The sequence below is a fragment of the Mastomys coucha genome, unplaced genomic scaffold (genome assembly GCF_008632895.1).
Source record: "Mastomys coucha isolate ucsf_1 unplaced genomic scaffold, UCSF_Mcou_1 pScaffold22, whole genome shotgun sequence".
Taxonomy (NCBI): Eukaryota; Metazoa; Chordata; class Mammalia; order Rodentia; family Muridae; genus Mastomys; species Mastomys coucha.
Window position 1 is genome coordinate 132997388 of NW_022196905.1, and position 14718 is coordinate 133012105.

At 53.9% G+C, this 14718-nt stretch overlaps 1 protein-coding gene across 1 annotated transcript in view; it reads left to right on the top strand.

The window, feature by feature from the left end:
- The first annotated feature begins 1633 nt into the window (after positions 1 to 1633).
- Fam20c (FAM20C golgi associated secretory pathway kinase) overlaps positions 1634 to 14718 on the top strand; it is a 55314-nt gene continuing 42229 nt past the window's right edge. The window contains exons 1-3 of the mRNA XM_031338457.1: positions 1634 to 2779; positions 4400 to 4578; positions 13750 to 13828. Coding sequence (XP_031194317.1) covers positions 2190 to 2779; positions 4400 to 4578; positions 13750 to 13828 — 848 coding nt within the window. The 5' untranslated portion in view covers positions 1634 to 2189. The remainder of the gene's footprint in view (positions 2780 to 4399; positions 4579 to 13749; positions 13829 to 14718) is intronic.

The following is a 14718-nucleotide window of genomic DNA, read 5'->3' on the forward strand; positions in this document are numbered from 1 at the left end:
AAAGAGAAGCGTGTTAGCAGACACCTACAGGTGTTGTTGCAAAGACAGCAGGCAGGTCCACTGCATTTCCACTGGCTACAACGTCCTCCTTCCCTAGGGTAGGAGCCAGAGAGCCAGGAATTCCCCGAAGGAGCCACCCAGCTGTGATGAATGGCTGTCCAGGACACCAGGAGACAAGGGGAAGCCAGGCAACTGATGCCCCCAGCAGCAGGTGCCTCTGCCTTGATGGCATTCGTCTCTCTTCAGAGGTCCCAAGTTGTGAGTGCTTCCGTCCTACTCCCACCTCAGGATCACCATCTCCACACACAAATTCATCGTCTGTGAGAGTGGGAGGGCGGAATGAATACAGAATGTCTCAGCTTCCTTGATGTAAGCCATACCTTCTTGAGGAGTGCACCTCTCTTTAGACCCCACCCACTGCACTCTTGGGTTTCCTCTATGCCGCTCAACACAGGCATCGACTCCTGTTACAGGAGTGTGGAACTCCACCCTCTCTTCCTTTCTAGTGGCCTAGGAAGTATCTTTGCTGACCAGCTAGCTGGCTGCGACCCTCTTCATCCCTAACAAGCAGCTAGTGGGCTGGACGTCAGCTAACACAGACTTGTCCCTGAGTCTTCAGAAATAACTTGAGTTGCGCACTTGATTCATAGGGAACTCAAGCTCACTGAGGGCATTCGAGGGCCAGGGAGCACAGCCAAGAGAGCATGACAAAGAGGGGCTCCTTAGCGCACAGGCTCCGCCCCTCAGCTGGGTTGGGCTGTTGTGGAAATCCGCAGGTGCTTAAAGCCCGGAGGTCTGCTCTTCTTGGGGATCTGTGGGTGACCCTCTTACGCTTACCTTCCCAGAATTGTAAGCGGAAATTCCCATGGATTCCTACTTCCTACTAGGGGTTGGGGATCCAGAAGCCCCGTGGCCGCGGATGAAGCCACGTGGTGAAAGCAGATCTCTCTTTAGTGTGCACCCCGATTTAGCATCCCAGAGGGCAGGCAGCGAGACGCGCCCCGCCCACCGCCCGCGCATCCGCGCCACTCAGCCAGGCCGGGCGCGGCGCCGCCAGGGTTAAGGCGCAGGCGTGTCCCCTGGGGTGGGGTGGGCCCGGCAGCCTTGCCGAGCTTCTGGCGTCCCCTCGGATTGGGGCCCAACGCGCTCCCCCGCCGTTCTCTCCGCCGCGTGGCAACGTCGTCCCTTCGTCCTCCACCTAGCGGGCTGCGGGGACCCGAGGTGCCAGGACACCGCCCGGAGGGGAGCTCGTCCGGCCGCGCAGACGCCCCGCGGGCTCCGGGGAGGGACTTGGCCTGCTTTCTGGCCTCCACTCGCCGGGGAGGAGCCGTGCGGCTGCAACTGGCGGCGCGCGGAGCTTCGGGGACGCAGGCGACCAGGCCGAGAGCAGCGCGCACAGGGCCGGAGCCCTCGCTGCCTGCGGGTTCCCAGCCGGGCCTCTCCGGCTCCCGGCTCAGCGCGGAGGAGGCGCGGTGACACCGCGGGGCGCGGCCAAGGGGAGGAGAGAGCGGAGCGCGGGCTAGCGCCGGGCCGGCCGGGCCTCGCGGGGCCACGGCTCCTCCAATCTGAGGGCGCTGACGCGGGGGGCGGCTCCGGCGCGCTCGGATATCAGCGGGCCGGGCGCGGGGCGCCTGGAGCTCGGCGGTGCGGGCGCTGCGCTCCGGGTCGGCCTGCTGCACCTGCCAGATCGTCGCTTCGCCCTGCGCGCCCCCTCGCGCTCCCTTTCTCGCCCCTGTCTCTCCAGCCCGGTCTCCCAGCCGCAGCCTGCCAGCGCAGAGGAGCCACTTTGTCGCCCGCCCAGCACCCGGCATGGCCCAGGGGGAGCACCGCGCTCTAGATCGGATCCGTCGCGCCCTGGCCGGGATGAACAGCCGCGCCTTCTGCTTACACGCCCAATGAGTGTGGTCGCCTTCCCGGAGACCCTCGTCCGCCCCTGCGTTCCCTGTCACCACTGCCACCCGCTCCACCGACGAGGGCCGCTGGCCGCCCCCCGAGATGGCCTGGAGAGCCGGTGCCTTGGTGGCGGGTCTCCTCCACGACGTCCAAGTCTGGGGACAGCCCCCAAGCTGCTAGCTGGTAGTACACCGAATGGACCTTGACCCGCGAGTCATTGCCGGCTTGGTGCCAAGCTGAGGGGCACCGGTGGAGCGCGCGTCTGGAACCCCCCGAGCCCGCTGGCCTGCGCGGCCATGAAGATGATCCTGGTGCGCAGGTTTCGCGTGCTCATCCTGGTGGTATTCCTACTGGCTTGCGCTTTGCACATTGCTGTTGACCTGCTACCCAAGCTGGACCGGCGCGCCACGCGATCCTCCGGGGAGCCCGGCTGCTCCTGCGCTCAGCCGGCAGCAGAAGCAGCTGGTCCAGGCTGGGCCCAGGCAAGGAGCCGACCGGGGGAGCCCGCCGGTGGCGACGCAGGCTGGCCCAACAAACACACACTGCGCATCCTGCAAGACTTCAGCTCAGATCCAGCCTCTAACCTAACCTCCCACTCCTTGGAGAAGCTGCCTCCTGCAGCGGAGCCGGTGGATCACGCTCCGCGGGGTCAGGAGCCCCGCTCCCCGCCACCCCGTGACCCCGCGCATCGGCCGCTGCTTCGAGATCCTGGGCTCCGACTGCGGGTGCCGCCCCCTGGCCCCAGCGGGGACGGGTCGCTCTTAGCCAAGTTGTTTGAGCACCCTCTCTACCAGGGGGCTGTGCCTCCTCTGACAGAGGACGACGTGCTGTTTAATGTGAACAGCGACATCAGGTTTAACCCCAAGGCAGCAGAGAATCCTGACTGGTGAGCAGAGAATAGGAGGCTGGGGTGGGGCTAGCGCGTCCGACCCTTCGGGAATAAAGACACCCCCCTAGAAAGCTATTTCACACGCCAAGCATTTTGTGTACCTTTGGGGACTCGTAGAAGAGGCTGGTAGGAACGCCTGGTGGGCGGGGCAGATGTGCCCCTTGCCTTTGTCTCCACAGTGATTCTAGGGAGAAGGGCTGATGGGGTTTGGGAAGCTCCCAGTGCCCTGGTGTGGGAAGCTGGCGGCCCACCAGAAGCCAGGGGAGCCCAATGCTCCACCTACAAGGAAGCATGCTGGCCAGCTCTGGCGATGGCTGAGGAAGCAGATGAATGAATATGTTGGAGAGCCAGCCAGGGAGAGTGGGAGCCGCCTTCCCCTGGGAGGGGTTGGGCTTCTGGCTCTCAGAGCGATGGGGTGAGCTGTTCAGGGTGGACGTCTCCAGAAGGCCTGAATGTACCTAATAAGTCTTTTAAATCCAGTCACCGGGTACAAAAGCAGCTGAGGAGTGATGTTGGCAGTGTGGAGGCCTCCCTTTGTGGCCACCCTGCCTGGCTGTAGAGAGGAAGGTGAACCATCCTAGAGTTATCTTCCAAGCTTTGTGCCCACCCCCACCCCCACAGCTGCACAGATCCAAATAAGCCCAGCAGAGTGAAATATTAACCACCAGCTGGCTAGAGCAAATAACCTGCAAGGTTCCCGGGCAGAGAGAGAGAGAGTTACCCGTCCAAAACAACCTCAGAAATCCTTTCTCCCCCTGGAATAGGACCAGGCCCTTTGCCTTGTGCCTGCACATGTGAGCCATTTGGTTGCTTCTGGACTCTGCTGGCCAGAAACCATCAAGCAAAGGCGGCTGAGAGAGTGGAGAGGGTGTGGCGTCTTGGAGGGCACTAGCCCTCCTTTTGATTCTAGTGAAGATGGACTGGAGTTGAAGGATCCTCACCTGTCAGTGAAGCAGAGCTAAAGCGGTCCCTCTTCCCCTCCAGCCTAGCAGACTCTCAGAGGGTCTGTTCTTCCTTCAGACAAGCTCATGGCCAGAGAAATCAGGCAGTAGCATGTCTTCCCTCTGAACCTGGGCTGGAGTGATTGACTCCATCATCCTGCATTCCCCACCTTATGGCTGCACTCGTAAAAATCAGATTTAGGCCTTTGCATCGTTCCTGTCTCTGTTCTTTGGAACAAAGGCAGAAAACCGGGAAGGTTTTCTGGCTGACCGGGTGTGCCTGTTGACTTCCAGGCCGTGTGGTCCCAGGAAGAGCTGACAGTCCCTTCCCACACACTCCCAGCTGACATCATTGTTGTGGGGGCACTTTTGGTGACCCCAGGACAGAGGTGTTGGGATAGCGCTGACACTCTGGGTCTAGGCTAGCGGTAGTTAGGATTGTCTGTGGCGTCTCTAAAGGGTAAATAGGAATTATAGGCCTTAAGGTGTGTTATTAGGTAGTGGAACCGCAGCCGGGGAAGAAAGTGCAGACATGGCAATGTGAAGGCAGCTTTTAGCGAACCTGTACTTTGAACCCAAAGTCCCAAGCCCTAGCCCTCAGGACCAGCACCCCATATTCTTTCGCCTCTTGCCTCTCTTTCTACACTTAACCATGGCCTGCCTTGGTTTCTTGCAGGCCACATGAAGGTGCTGAAGGTGCAGAATTCTTGCCCACTGGAGATGCAGCTGTGGATCTCTACCCTAACTGGCTCAAATTCCACATTGGCATCAACCGGTATGAACTGTACTCCAGACACAACCCGGCCATCGATGCCTTACTGCAGGACCTTGGCTCTCAGAAGATCACCAGCGTCGGTAGGTAGCCACCTGCTTGTCCTTGCTACAAGAGTGCCTTGGTGTGCATACACCAGGACTGTGTGAAGTTGGCCTCCTGTGCAGGCTGCTGGCAAGGGAGCCACACTTTCTGGGGTGTTCGGGTGGCCGCCTGGATGATTCCATGAGCCAGATAGATGCCTCAAGGCTCCTCACTCTGAAACCTCTTCCCTGCTAATACAGGGTATGCTGGCACGTGGGGGGCCACCACTTTGACCCCTGGTAGGGTATAAGCAGACACATAGGTCCTCCCTCTCCTGTAAAAAGAACACCCTGCTGACCTCCTTCTAGCTCCTAAGCATGGGCTACCCCTGTCCTTCCTGCAGGGGCGGCTGATTGCATAGCTTAGCCGGGGCCTGAGGCCCCAAGCCTGCTCCCTTCAGAGCTCAGCAGGAGGGACTTAAAAAATCTCACCAGGGGATGGAAGGACAAAGTTGGAGCCTGGGTATTCCACAAGAAGCAGTTCACAAGGAATGTCTCCAGGACTTTATGATCTACTAAGACAAGAAAAGGTTTTGTTTTGTTTTGTTTTGCTTTGTTTGTTTGTTTGTTTGTTTTAAAAAAATCCAGTTTTTCAATTTCAGGAGAACAGTATATCGGGAGCAGTTTCTGAGCCTATTTTGGGCTGTTATCAGCTTGTGAGTGATTGAGAGGTGGCATAGGGCAGGCTGAGGGCTGGAACTGTGCAGTGGTGGCCCTGGTGTGCCCAGCTGCACGTGCTTGGATAGCCTGCCATGTGTCTTGAAAGCAGATCTGCTAACAGGCTCCCTCTGGTTAAGGGCTTTGGTCCAATTGCTGACACAGAGCAGTTAGAAGCTGCCTGCCTGCAGCACCTACCTTTTTAGAGGTGTCTGGGGCTCTGCTGTATACTGGGCTCTTCTGCATGGTAAAAATAAATAAATTAAATAATAAACCTGTACCCACAGCTTCCTCCAGGACTTGGCAAGTTCACCTAGTAAAAGAGAGCAAGCTAGTGGTCGTTCACCCTCCTTCCTCCTGCCAGAGAGTGCACCCTCACCTGACACATGGAGTCCAGAGGTTTCAGGCTAAGTGAGGAACAGTCCTTATTAACGCAGGCACTCTGTCATAAAGGAACCACAATGTGTGCCCCTTTCTTTCTATTTGGAGCAGAGTGTGAATGTTAAAGAACTACCCAAGCTAGACATGAAGGTGAAACCTGACATCCAGCTATTCAGGAAGCTGAGACAGGAAGATGGAAAGTCCAAAGGCTGCCGGAGTAACTAACAAGATCCTTTCTTAAAATAAAAAGTGAAAAAAGAACTGGGAATTGAGCTTAATAGTAGAATCTCCCAGTGAGGGGCTGGGGTGTGGCTCAATGGTAGAGCACCTGCCTAGAATCCCCCAGTGAGGGGCTGAGGTGTGGCTCAGTGGTAGAGCACCTGCCTAGAATCCCCCAGTGAGGGGCTGAGGTGTGGCTCAGTGGTAGAGCACCTGCCTAGAATTCCCCAGTGAGGGGCTGGGGTGTGGCTCAGTGGTAGAGCACCTGCCTAGAATCCCCCAGTGAGGGGCTGGGGTGTGGCTCAGTGGTAGAGCACCTGCCTAGAATCCCCCAATGAGGGGATGGGGACATGACTCAGTGGTAGAGCACCTGTCTAGAATTTTCCAATGAGAGGCTAGGGCATGGCTCAGCAGGAGAGCAATTTCCTAGCTAGTAGAAGGCCCTAGTAATGAGACCAGCTCTCAGGGGTACTGCCACCTCTGTGGATCATACAGCTTAACAATAAAGATCTACTACAGTGACCTTGAAGAGGGTGACATGCTTAGATATGTGCAGAAACAGCCTGGGAGGCTCAAGTTTGTGTGATCCCCACAGCTGGCCAGCCCCCTGTGGGTGCTTGCTCAATTTGTTGTTTCCTACTCTCACTGATGCCTGGTCTATTTCAAGGGCTCAGAAATCAGAGAAAATTGGAATTCCAGGGCCTCACCTCAGGGATCTCTAGATATCTTCATGTGCTTAACCTTAAGTCCCCAACTCCCAACCCCTGTTAGATTTACTCAGGAAGGATAATAGTGCTTAGATGCCTGACCTCTTAGTGGAATGAGTAGCTCTCTTGCTGATGGGGGAGCTGGGCCTTGGTCTGGTGGGGCATCCTGGAGTCAGCCAATGTTCTTCTAGGCTAAGGGATACCCGAGTGGATCCTGCACTGATGTGCTAGACCACAGTGGTTGAGATAATTCTTATCCAGTCCCATCATGGACCTGCCGAGTCCTCATTCTGCAGGTGCCCCCTAGCTCCCTAGCTTGGTGTAATAGACTGGTGGAGGGTGTTGTTACCCAGGCAGACAAAGGGCCTTGTCACTGCCACCTGAGTCCGAGGCCCACACCAAGCTACCAGGCAGCAAAACCTGATCCAACCTAAATGTGTCTAGGATTGAAGCATGAGTTTGGGATCCTTGTAAAGAGATGGCTTTCTCCCAAGGCGAAGTCGCATGTGCTTCGTGGCCAGGGGTGTTGGTTGCAAGGTTCTGACCCCTAGCTTTGGGGGTTCCTACCAGCAGGGTGTGCATCACCAGAATGTATCCTTTCTGGATCTGGACTCTGACACTCCACGTTGGAGAAGGCTTCAATGTGTAAATATGAGTCCATGGCAAGAGCAGAACTGTCCACAGCTCACGCCTGGTGCATCTCCCTGTGGCAACCACATTCCAAGGCACCCTGAGCCTCTTCACCCAGGGACCTGCAATCAGATAAGCATCCATGTCCCCCCAGAGCCACACAGTTTATACCTGAGGAAGTGGGCCAGGCCCAGACATCTTGCTCTGTAGGGAGGAGCCTGAATTGTCTGGCTGTGGCCGCAGCTTAATGCCCTGGAGAATGCATACTCTCCTAGAGGCTGCCCATTGGAGGTAACTCCCTGCTGCTATGGCCAACCTGAGTCATCCTGACCTACCCCAAAGGTCATTGTGGGTATAAAGATCGAGCCAAAGTTTTGAGTGGACACCTAACTCCTTGAGACATAGCCTCTCCTGGGCATTCATCTTAACATAGCCACTGGGTAGATGACAATCGGGGGCAAGTGGACAGGATCTGCTTCTACCCAGGTGCTTCTGTGATCTGAAGTAAAGTGAAGCAGAGCCTTCAAAAGTTAGTGCAGCCTTCCAGCTTCCTCCCACAGCTAGGGAAACTGAGGCTCCACAGATGGGAGATTTGCTCTTGGGTAGCATCCCCTTGCTCCTAGCTCAGAGTTCCCTCTGACCCACCAGTAGATAACTTTGTTTTTATATTTTTAAGTGTGTGTGTGTGTGTGTGTGTGTGTGTGTGTGTGTGTATGCATATGTGAGCATGTATGAGTCTGTATGTTGTTTGTGTTTGTTAACATCTCTGCACATGTGTGTGTAGGTGTGTGTGCCCATGCAGGGGCACATGCACACACATGCCCATGGTGTGAAGGTCTGAAGTTGGCATTACGTGTTCCCTCTGTTTTTCCATCTTTACTTGGCGAGGCAGGATCACTCACTGAATCCGGAGCTTTCCAGCTCTAAGTAGCCCAGTTAGCCAGCTTGCTCCGGGGATTCCCTGACAGCCTCATTAGGGCTGAGACTACAGGCAGCCACCACATCTGCACAGCTTTTTAGTCGGGTCCTGGGGCTCCAAACTCTGGTCTGTATGCTTGCACAGCAAGCACATTATCCACTGAGCCATCTCCCCAGCCCCAGGAGGAATAACTTTCATCTTCGAGTTATTCATCTCACTATGAAATATGGAGCCGGGAAATACTGTTGTGATGGAAAAGGATGCCAGAGGGGTTCCACACCCTCTTGGAATGGTTCCATTAAGTCTCGCCTGTTTAGAACCTCTTGCTCCTTTTTGTGAGGCTCTGTGTGGCCCACAGCTCAGCTGGCCAAGGCCAATAGAGATTTATTTATAGCTAGGCTCCAGGCTGCCTGGTAACGGACCACTGCTGCCTTTAAAGAAAGAGACTCTACACACATCCACCTTTGCTCAGCTGGGAGTCAGGCCCGCCACGCCTTTGGCTGGGACCCGTGATAATCAAATCACTATCCATGTACAGCTATGGATGCAAACACTTTGCACTTGAAATTGCTTGAGATGGGGAGTGGAAGGTCCTGGCAGCCTCTGGCCTGAACAGCGATCTCTAAGGTGGCTCCATCTAGGTCAGATCAAGGCCCCACACATACAAAAACAAGGCGGAACAAAAGAAAAACGGTTCCACAGGACTGTCATCCTCTAATTGATCTGCCCTGCCGAAGGGGAAAAAAGGGTGGAGATGGGATCTGGGAGAATTGGCTGTGAGCTTCAAGGAACAGAGGGCCCAGGACTGGGCACCCCAGGGAGATTCTGCCTGTGAATTGGGGTGAGGAGGGGAGATCCCATCTGTCTGACAAGACCGAGCTGTAGCTCTCACAAGGCAGTGCCAGACACAACAGAGGCACAGGGCCTTGCCTCTGACTTAGAGTATGAAGTGGACGTGGGGGTAGGGGGTGGGGGAGGGGGCAGTGGTAGAGTGACCTCCTGACATAACAGGAATCCCAAGATCAGGGGCACGGGGTGGGGGTGGGGGGGCTAGTAAAACTTCTGCTCTGTACTGTAGGATGGAGGGTCAAGAGCAAAGGTGAGGATCTCCAGTGGGGACTTGGCTGCCCCACCTCTCACCTCTCCTCCATTTTCTCCTTGTGCAATGGTTGAGCCAAGCCCCCAACTCTCTTGGCTCTCTGCAAGACAGAGCCAGCTCCATCAGGGTATTTCTGGTGTTTCTTTTGACTGCCACTCTCAAAATAAAAGCAAGCTGCCTGGCAGACAGGATGACATAGTAACACCAGGCTGGAGGCCACTGGGGCAGAAGCTGCACCACGTGTGTCTGGTCTGAGCCAGTGACAGGTTTGAAGCCTGAAGGCCTCACAACAGGCCAGGAGCTTGAAGACATGGCTACAGCCTCTGTCAACTCCTGCTCACTCAGCTTGTCCAGCCTCTTGTGTCAGGACTGGTTCCTGCAATGCCAGCCTCGGGGACTCTGCCTCTGGCCACCAGGTAAATGTGGCCCGTGTGGCCCATACCCATTTTCTCAAGTCCAGGATTGGCAGGTAGACGGGGACTCTGTACATGCCTAGCATCTGAGCCACAGGCAGACTTTCTCTCCTGTTCGGGGATATGTGAGACAGGCCTGGAAGAGCTGAATAGCAAATTCTCTGAATGTGATCCTTCCCTAGGGAGGCCTTCACATACAGTGCAAACACCTGCCGCCATTAATCTTCTAGAACAGTCTCCCCTCAGTCCCTTAAAAGGCAGTTTAGGGGGTGTGTGAAAATAGTCAAATGCTTGCTTGACTGACCCCAAACAGAATCACCAATCCCCTCTCCCATATGAGACAGCCAAGGCCAGGCTCGGCAGCATTGAGGGTCCCCAAGGGCCGGCAAAGCAACATCTAAAGTTGGCCCACTGGTCTTTATCGGATTGTTTGGAGATAGATTCTTCTGTATCCCAGGGTGACCTCATACTTGCTGGGGAGTCCAGGATGACCTTGAACTCCTGATGTTCCTGCCTTCACCCCTCCAGTGCTCAGGATAGAATCAAGGGAGTGCTAGGCAAGCACTCTACCCATTAAACTATACCCTTGGTCCCTAATAGAGCTTTTTAAAAAGTCAAATTAGTTTATTTGAAATGTGGTCTTCATCTACTGGGAACCACAGAAGTCCCTGTTAGGAAATGCCCTAACTGGAGCTTGTGCCTCAGTTTCTCACGGAACCACCTCCCTGCTCTAGTAGGGAACAGGAACTTTCCTCTGGACATGACCCCTCCTTCTGTCGCCATGAGGAAAACCTATGCTCTATACTGACCCTGCCACCTCTTGGCACCTCCACCCTGGTCACCCATTAATGACCTATTTCCTTAGTGCCCTGTGGGGATAGCCTAGTACACAAACTGGCGGGTGTTCAGGTCTGTTGTCCACCTAGACAGACACCCTGAACCTTTGCTGTAACACAAAGCAAGGAGTCTGTGTCAGATCTGTGGACTCTGGGTTCCAAGCAGAATACCCCTTATCAGCCTCAGACAGCTTGTAGGGCTAAGGGTGAGCCAAGTCATGAAAGAACCTTAAAACTTGTACCTGAGTCACCTCAGAGCTCTGTGTGCCAGAGTTTCTGGTCTCCTCCTTGGAGTAGCTGGTCACATACCACGTCAGAGCCACAGGGAGGCAGATTGGACCCCCCCCTAGAAAAAGACTGACCAGACTGGGGTATAGTCCAGTGGGTACAGTACCGACCAGCATGAACGAAGTCCTAGGTTTGGGGCTGTAATCTTAGCACTGAGGACGTGGCGGCAGGAAGGTCAGGAGTTCAAGGTCACCCTCAGCTATGTAGCAAGTTCGAGGCAAGCTTCAGTTACATGAGAGAGCCTATTCAAAGCAAGAAAAGCAGGCCTCAGTGGAGGGCTGGGGACAGACCAAACTGACCAGATTAACACAATACTTTGCTATTTGAAAGCCAAGATTACAAACCTTAAAAAGAGGCCAGTTCAGGAAGGAACCATTAAATCCAGCAAGTCTCTTATTAAACGGAAATGGGACACGCACGGAGACTTAACGGTGCCATCAACTCTTTATCACTTCCTTCTTTCTCACCTTACCAGAAATGCAGTGAAATGTTCATTGTGCAAATTTAGAAAGCACAGATAAGGAAAAACAGAAAATTAAAATCCCCCGCCATTCTCCCAAGGGAGAGAGGAACAGGCTGGCTGCCGGTCTGTGTATCAGGGCTGAAAAAGAAAAAAATCCACATGTCCCTGTCTTTAGGGGGGAAATGAGGTTCCTGGAGCGTGAATGTTTCATAAGATGCTTGCTTAATAGTCAAACCCTAAGCGCTTTGCTGTGTCACTCAGGAGGAAGGCTGGGTGGTAGTCACACATCTTGTGGGGTCACCATGCTGTGGTTACATCCTGAGTTTGAAAGAGAGTGTGCAATCCGTGAGGGCCCGAGGAGGGCACAGTTTCGTACAGGCCACTCTGGTCGGGTGGATCCCGAAGTTGGTCTTAAGCCCTGGACGTAGCCTGTCATACACAGCAAGCAGCCTAGTTAGTGTTTGGGCAAGGTCTAAGCCCAAGAATGTTCCTCACTAATCCAAACAGGGGGACTGTTGCCACTGTCTAGATGAGTCCAGGCCACTTCTGTTCTTTGAGCCTGATTCTCTCTGCCATCTTGTGAAGGAGGATTGTGTGACTTTCTCTGAGGGGCTGTGAAAAAAAAAAATACCAATAGAGAGCATCAGTGACAGGTCAAGGTTAGCTTAGTGAACTAATGAATGTGTTTGGGTTACTTTCTAAAGCATGAATGCCCCAAAGGCAGCTGTACCACAGGAAAGGCCATCCCAGTATGAATGAGATTCGTGAAAACTGCATCCCTAGAGCCCTCTGCTTGACCTGCAGGCAGTTTGGCCTATGAGGGGTTCTTTTTGCCCCATCAACTGTTACTGCTTATATAAACTAGAAGGAAGGGTCTTGTGATTCTTGGAAGTTTCAGGAACTTCCTAAGCCTTGTAGGTCTTATTTACTTGCTAAATCTTAATGAGCCTCCCACCAGCAGTAATCTTTTTGGTGGATTAGTCTCGGTATTTTTGATATAGAGTCTTACTATGTGGCCTGGACTGTCCTGGAACTCACTATGTAGACGAGGCTGGCCTTGAACTCATAGAGATCCACCTGCCGCTGCCTCAGCCTTCCAAGTGTTGGGATTAACCTGGAACTTATTATGCTAACTACAAAGCATAATAAGGCCTGGAATCTACAAAGATGCACTTGCCTCCACCTCCCAAGTGCTCAGATTAAAGACATGTGCCACCATGCCCAGCTCCACCAAGCATTCAAAACTTACTTGTTTAACACCACCACCCCCACACACCCCTGTGAGTATGCCCTGACCCTAGGCACAAAAACCACAGTCTTCTGCCAGTCCTGTTATGCCTGGGAACCAAATGATGAGAGCATGTCCCCTGTCACCACCCATTGTCGTCAGCCTCGTTTGAGGGATTCTAGAGACCCCCAGATAGCTTTCCATCCCTTGCTTACCTCATCCCCCAGGACCTGTCTGCTTTTTTGTGACCAGCTCTATGCCTCTCTCCCCTAGGAGTGGGTCTGGTGATGACCTCAGGCCCCAGCACATGCCTGCGTTGCCTCTTACACTAAGGATTCTAAGATAATTGCAGTTTGTAACTTCCTATCTACCCGTATGTCCAATGCAAGCTCTGGTTGTGTTACATTAATCTGTAACATTAACCTTTGCCCAGAGCCTTCCATAGATATAGGATGCCTCTACACATGCCAGGCAAGCTACCATGTGTATGGGCTTGGCCACGTTGTGCAGTGTGATAGCCCTTTCATGCCCCCATGCCTTGAACAACCTGGGAGCCCTTTGTAAGGCTAGACCTAGAACAGGAAAGCCCCTGATGGCTTTCCTTCCATCTCATTCATCAGCAAAAAGGAAATCCAAGGTTGGGGGAAGAAAGGTCATTTTTCAAATCCATCAGATTACTGATCTGGTGAGATCCCAGAACAATGTGCCTTTTGGAACTATCTGAACCTTTCCTACCCCTCCATGTCCTGGTGATAGAGATGCCTCTGACCTTGGGTCTTTTCAGAGTGACTATTCAGACCTTCACTAAATCCTAGCAGCTTGCCTGTGCCTAGGCATGCAGTGGTGTGTGTGTGTGTGTGTGTGTGTGTGTAGGTGTGTGTCTGTGAGGGTGTGTTTAAGTGAGGGATGTTTCTATAAGCGTGGGGTGAGGAGGTGTGGGGTGTGTCTGTGTCTATGGACCTGTTTGTGGAGGTACAAGGAGTTTTATCAGTGGAGTATGTGTGTGAGTATGAAGGTGTGCGTGTATGTGGCCGCACTCCTCCACTGGCAGGCAGTTGTATTTGCCATCCCCTGGGCTTTTTGTGGGCTCACACTACAGAGTTAGTGTAAGCTTAGACCCTACTGCTACATCAGGAGGGACTCCAGGTCGTTCGAGTGTATCATTGTTGAACGCCCTAAAAGCTCGGGCACAATTGGGGGTCCCCTAGCAACATGAAGAAGATCTAGCTGGCTGGCAGCTAGAGCCTTGATCGGGCTTTGCTGCCTGGGAATAGTCAGGGACCTGGGGCAGCCACTGAGTCACCCTGTTTGTTCTTCCCTCCCTCCTGCAGCCATGAAGTCAGGGGGCACGCAGCTGAAGCTCATCATGACCTTCCAGAATTACGGGCAGGCGCTATTCAAACCCATGAAGTAAGTGCCTGATACTAGGGTGGACATGAGGCTGGGCTGCAGCGTGCAGTCATCAGGCCAGGTGGGAAAGGCAACATTTATCTGGGGGTGAACTGTGGTGATGGTCAAGTGAGTACCCCATCTGTCTGCACTCTCCTCGTCTCTCCCCAGCCTTCCACCACCATTGCATACCTCATTACATACATGGCTCTCCATCTTGTTCTGTGAGGAAGAACGCTTGCACTTAACAAGGGCTGACAATGTGGACATGTAAGAGACCCTGGATAGGAGACTCCATTTTCTAAAAGCTCAGAGGCTCTGGGGGACTCCATATGGGGCTCATGTGACTATCCAGAGCCCTGCAGGAGATATGGCCTGTTTCTCACTTAGCCTGCTGTCCAGTCCACAGACTAGAGGAACCTGTGAGCTAAAAAGCTTCATCCTAGGGAACTGGAGAGATGGCTTAATCAGTAGAGCATGAGCCCCAAGTTGGATCCGTAGCATCCATATAAAAAGCCAGGCAGGGCATTGCATTCCCGTCATCCAGTGCTGGGGTGACAGAGACACTCAGTGGCCAGTCAGTTTAACTGAACTGGTGAGCTCCAAACTCAGTGATAGACCCTGACTCCAAAACTGGATGGAGAGTATGCACACATGCATGCACAGCTTCAACCTTACACAAGGTGATCCTAGTGCGGGCTTTCGACCCCACAACCTGTCATAGAAGAGGTAGAAATCTTATCACCACAGCCAGCGTGGGTGTAGCACTTGACCACCCAGAACACTCAGACGTTGCCAGAGTACACGTATCACCACAGGCTGGCCACCCTGAGTGAGTGTGTACATGCGTGTGTGCGTGTGTGAGTACATGAGTAGCCCGAGGTTTTGCATTTTTGTGGCAGACCGACCAC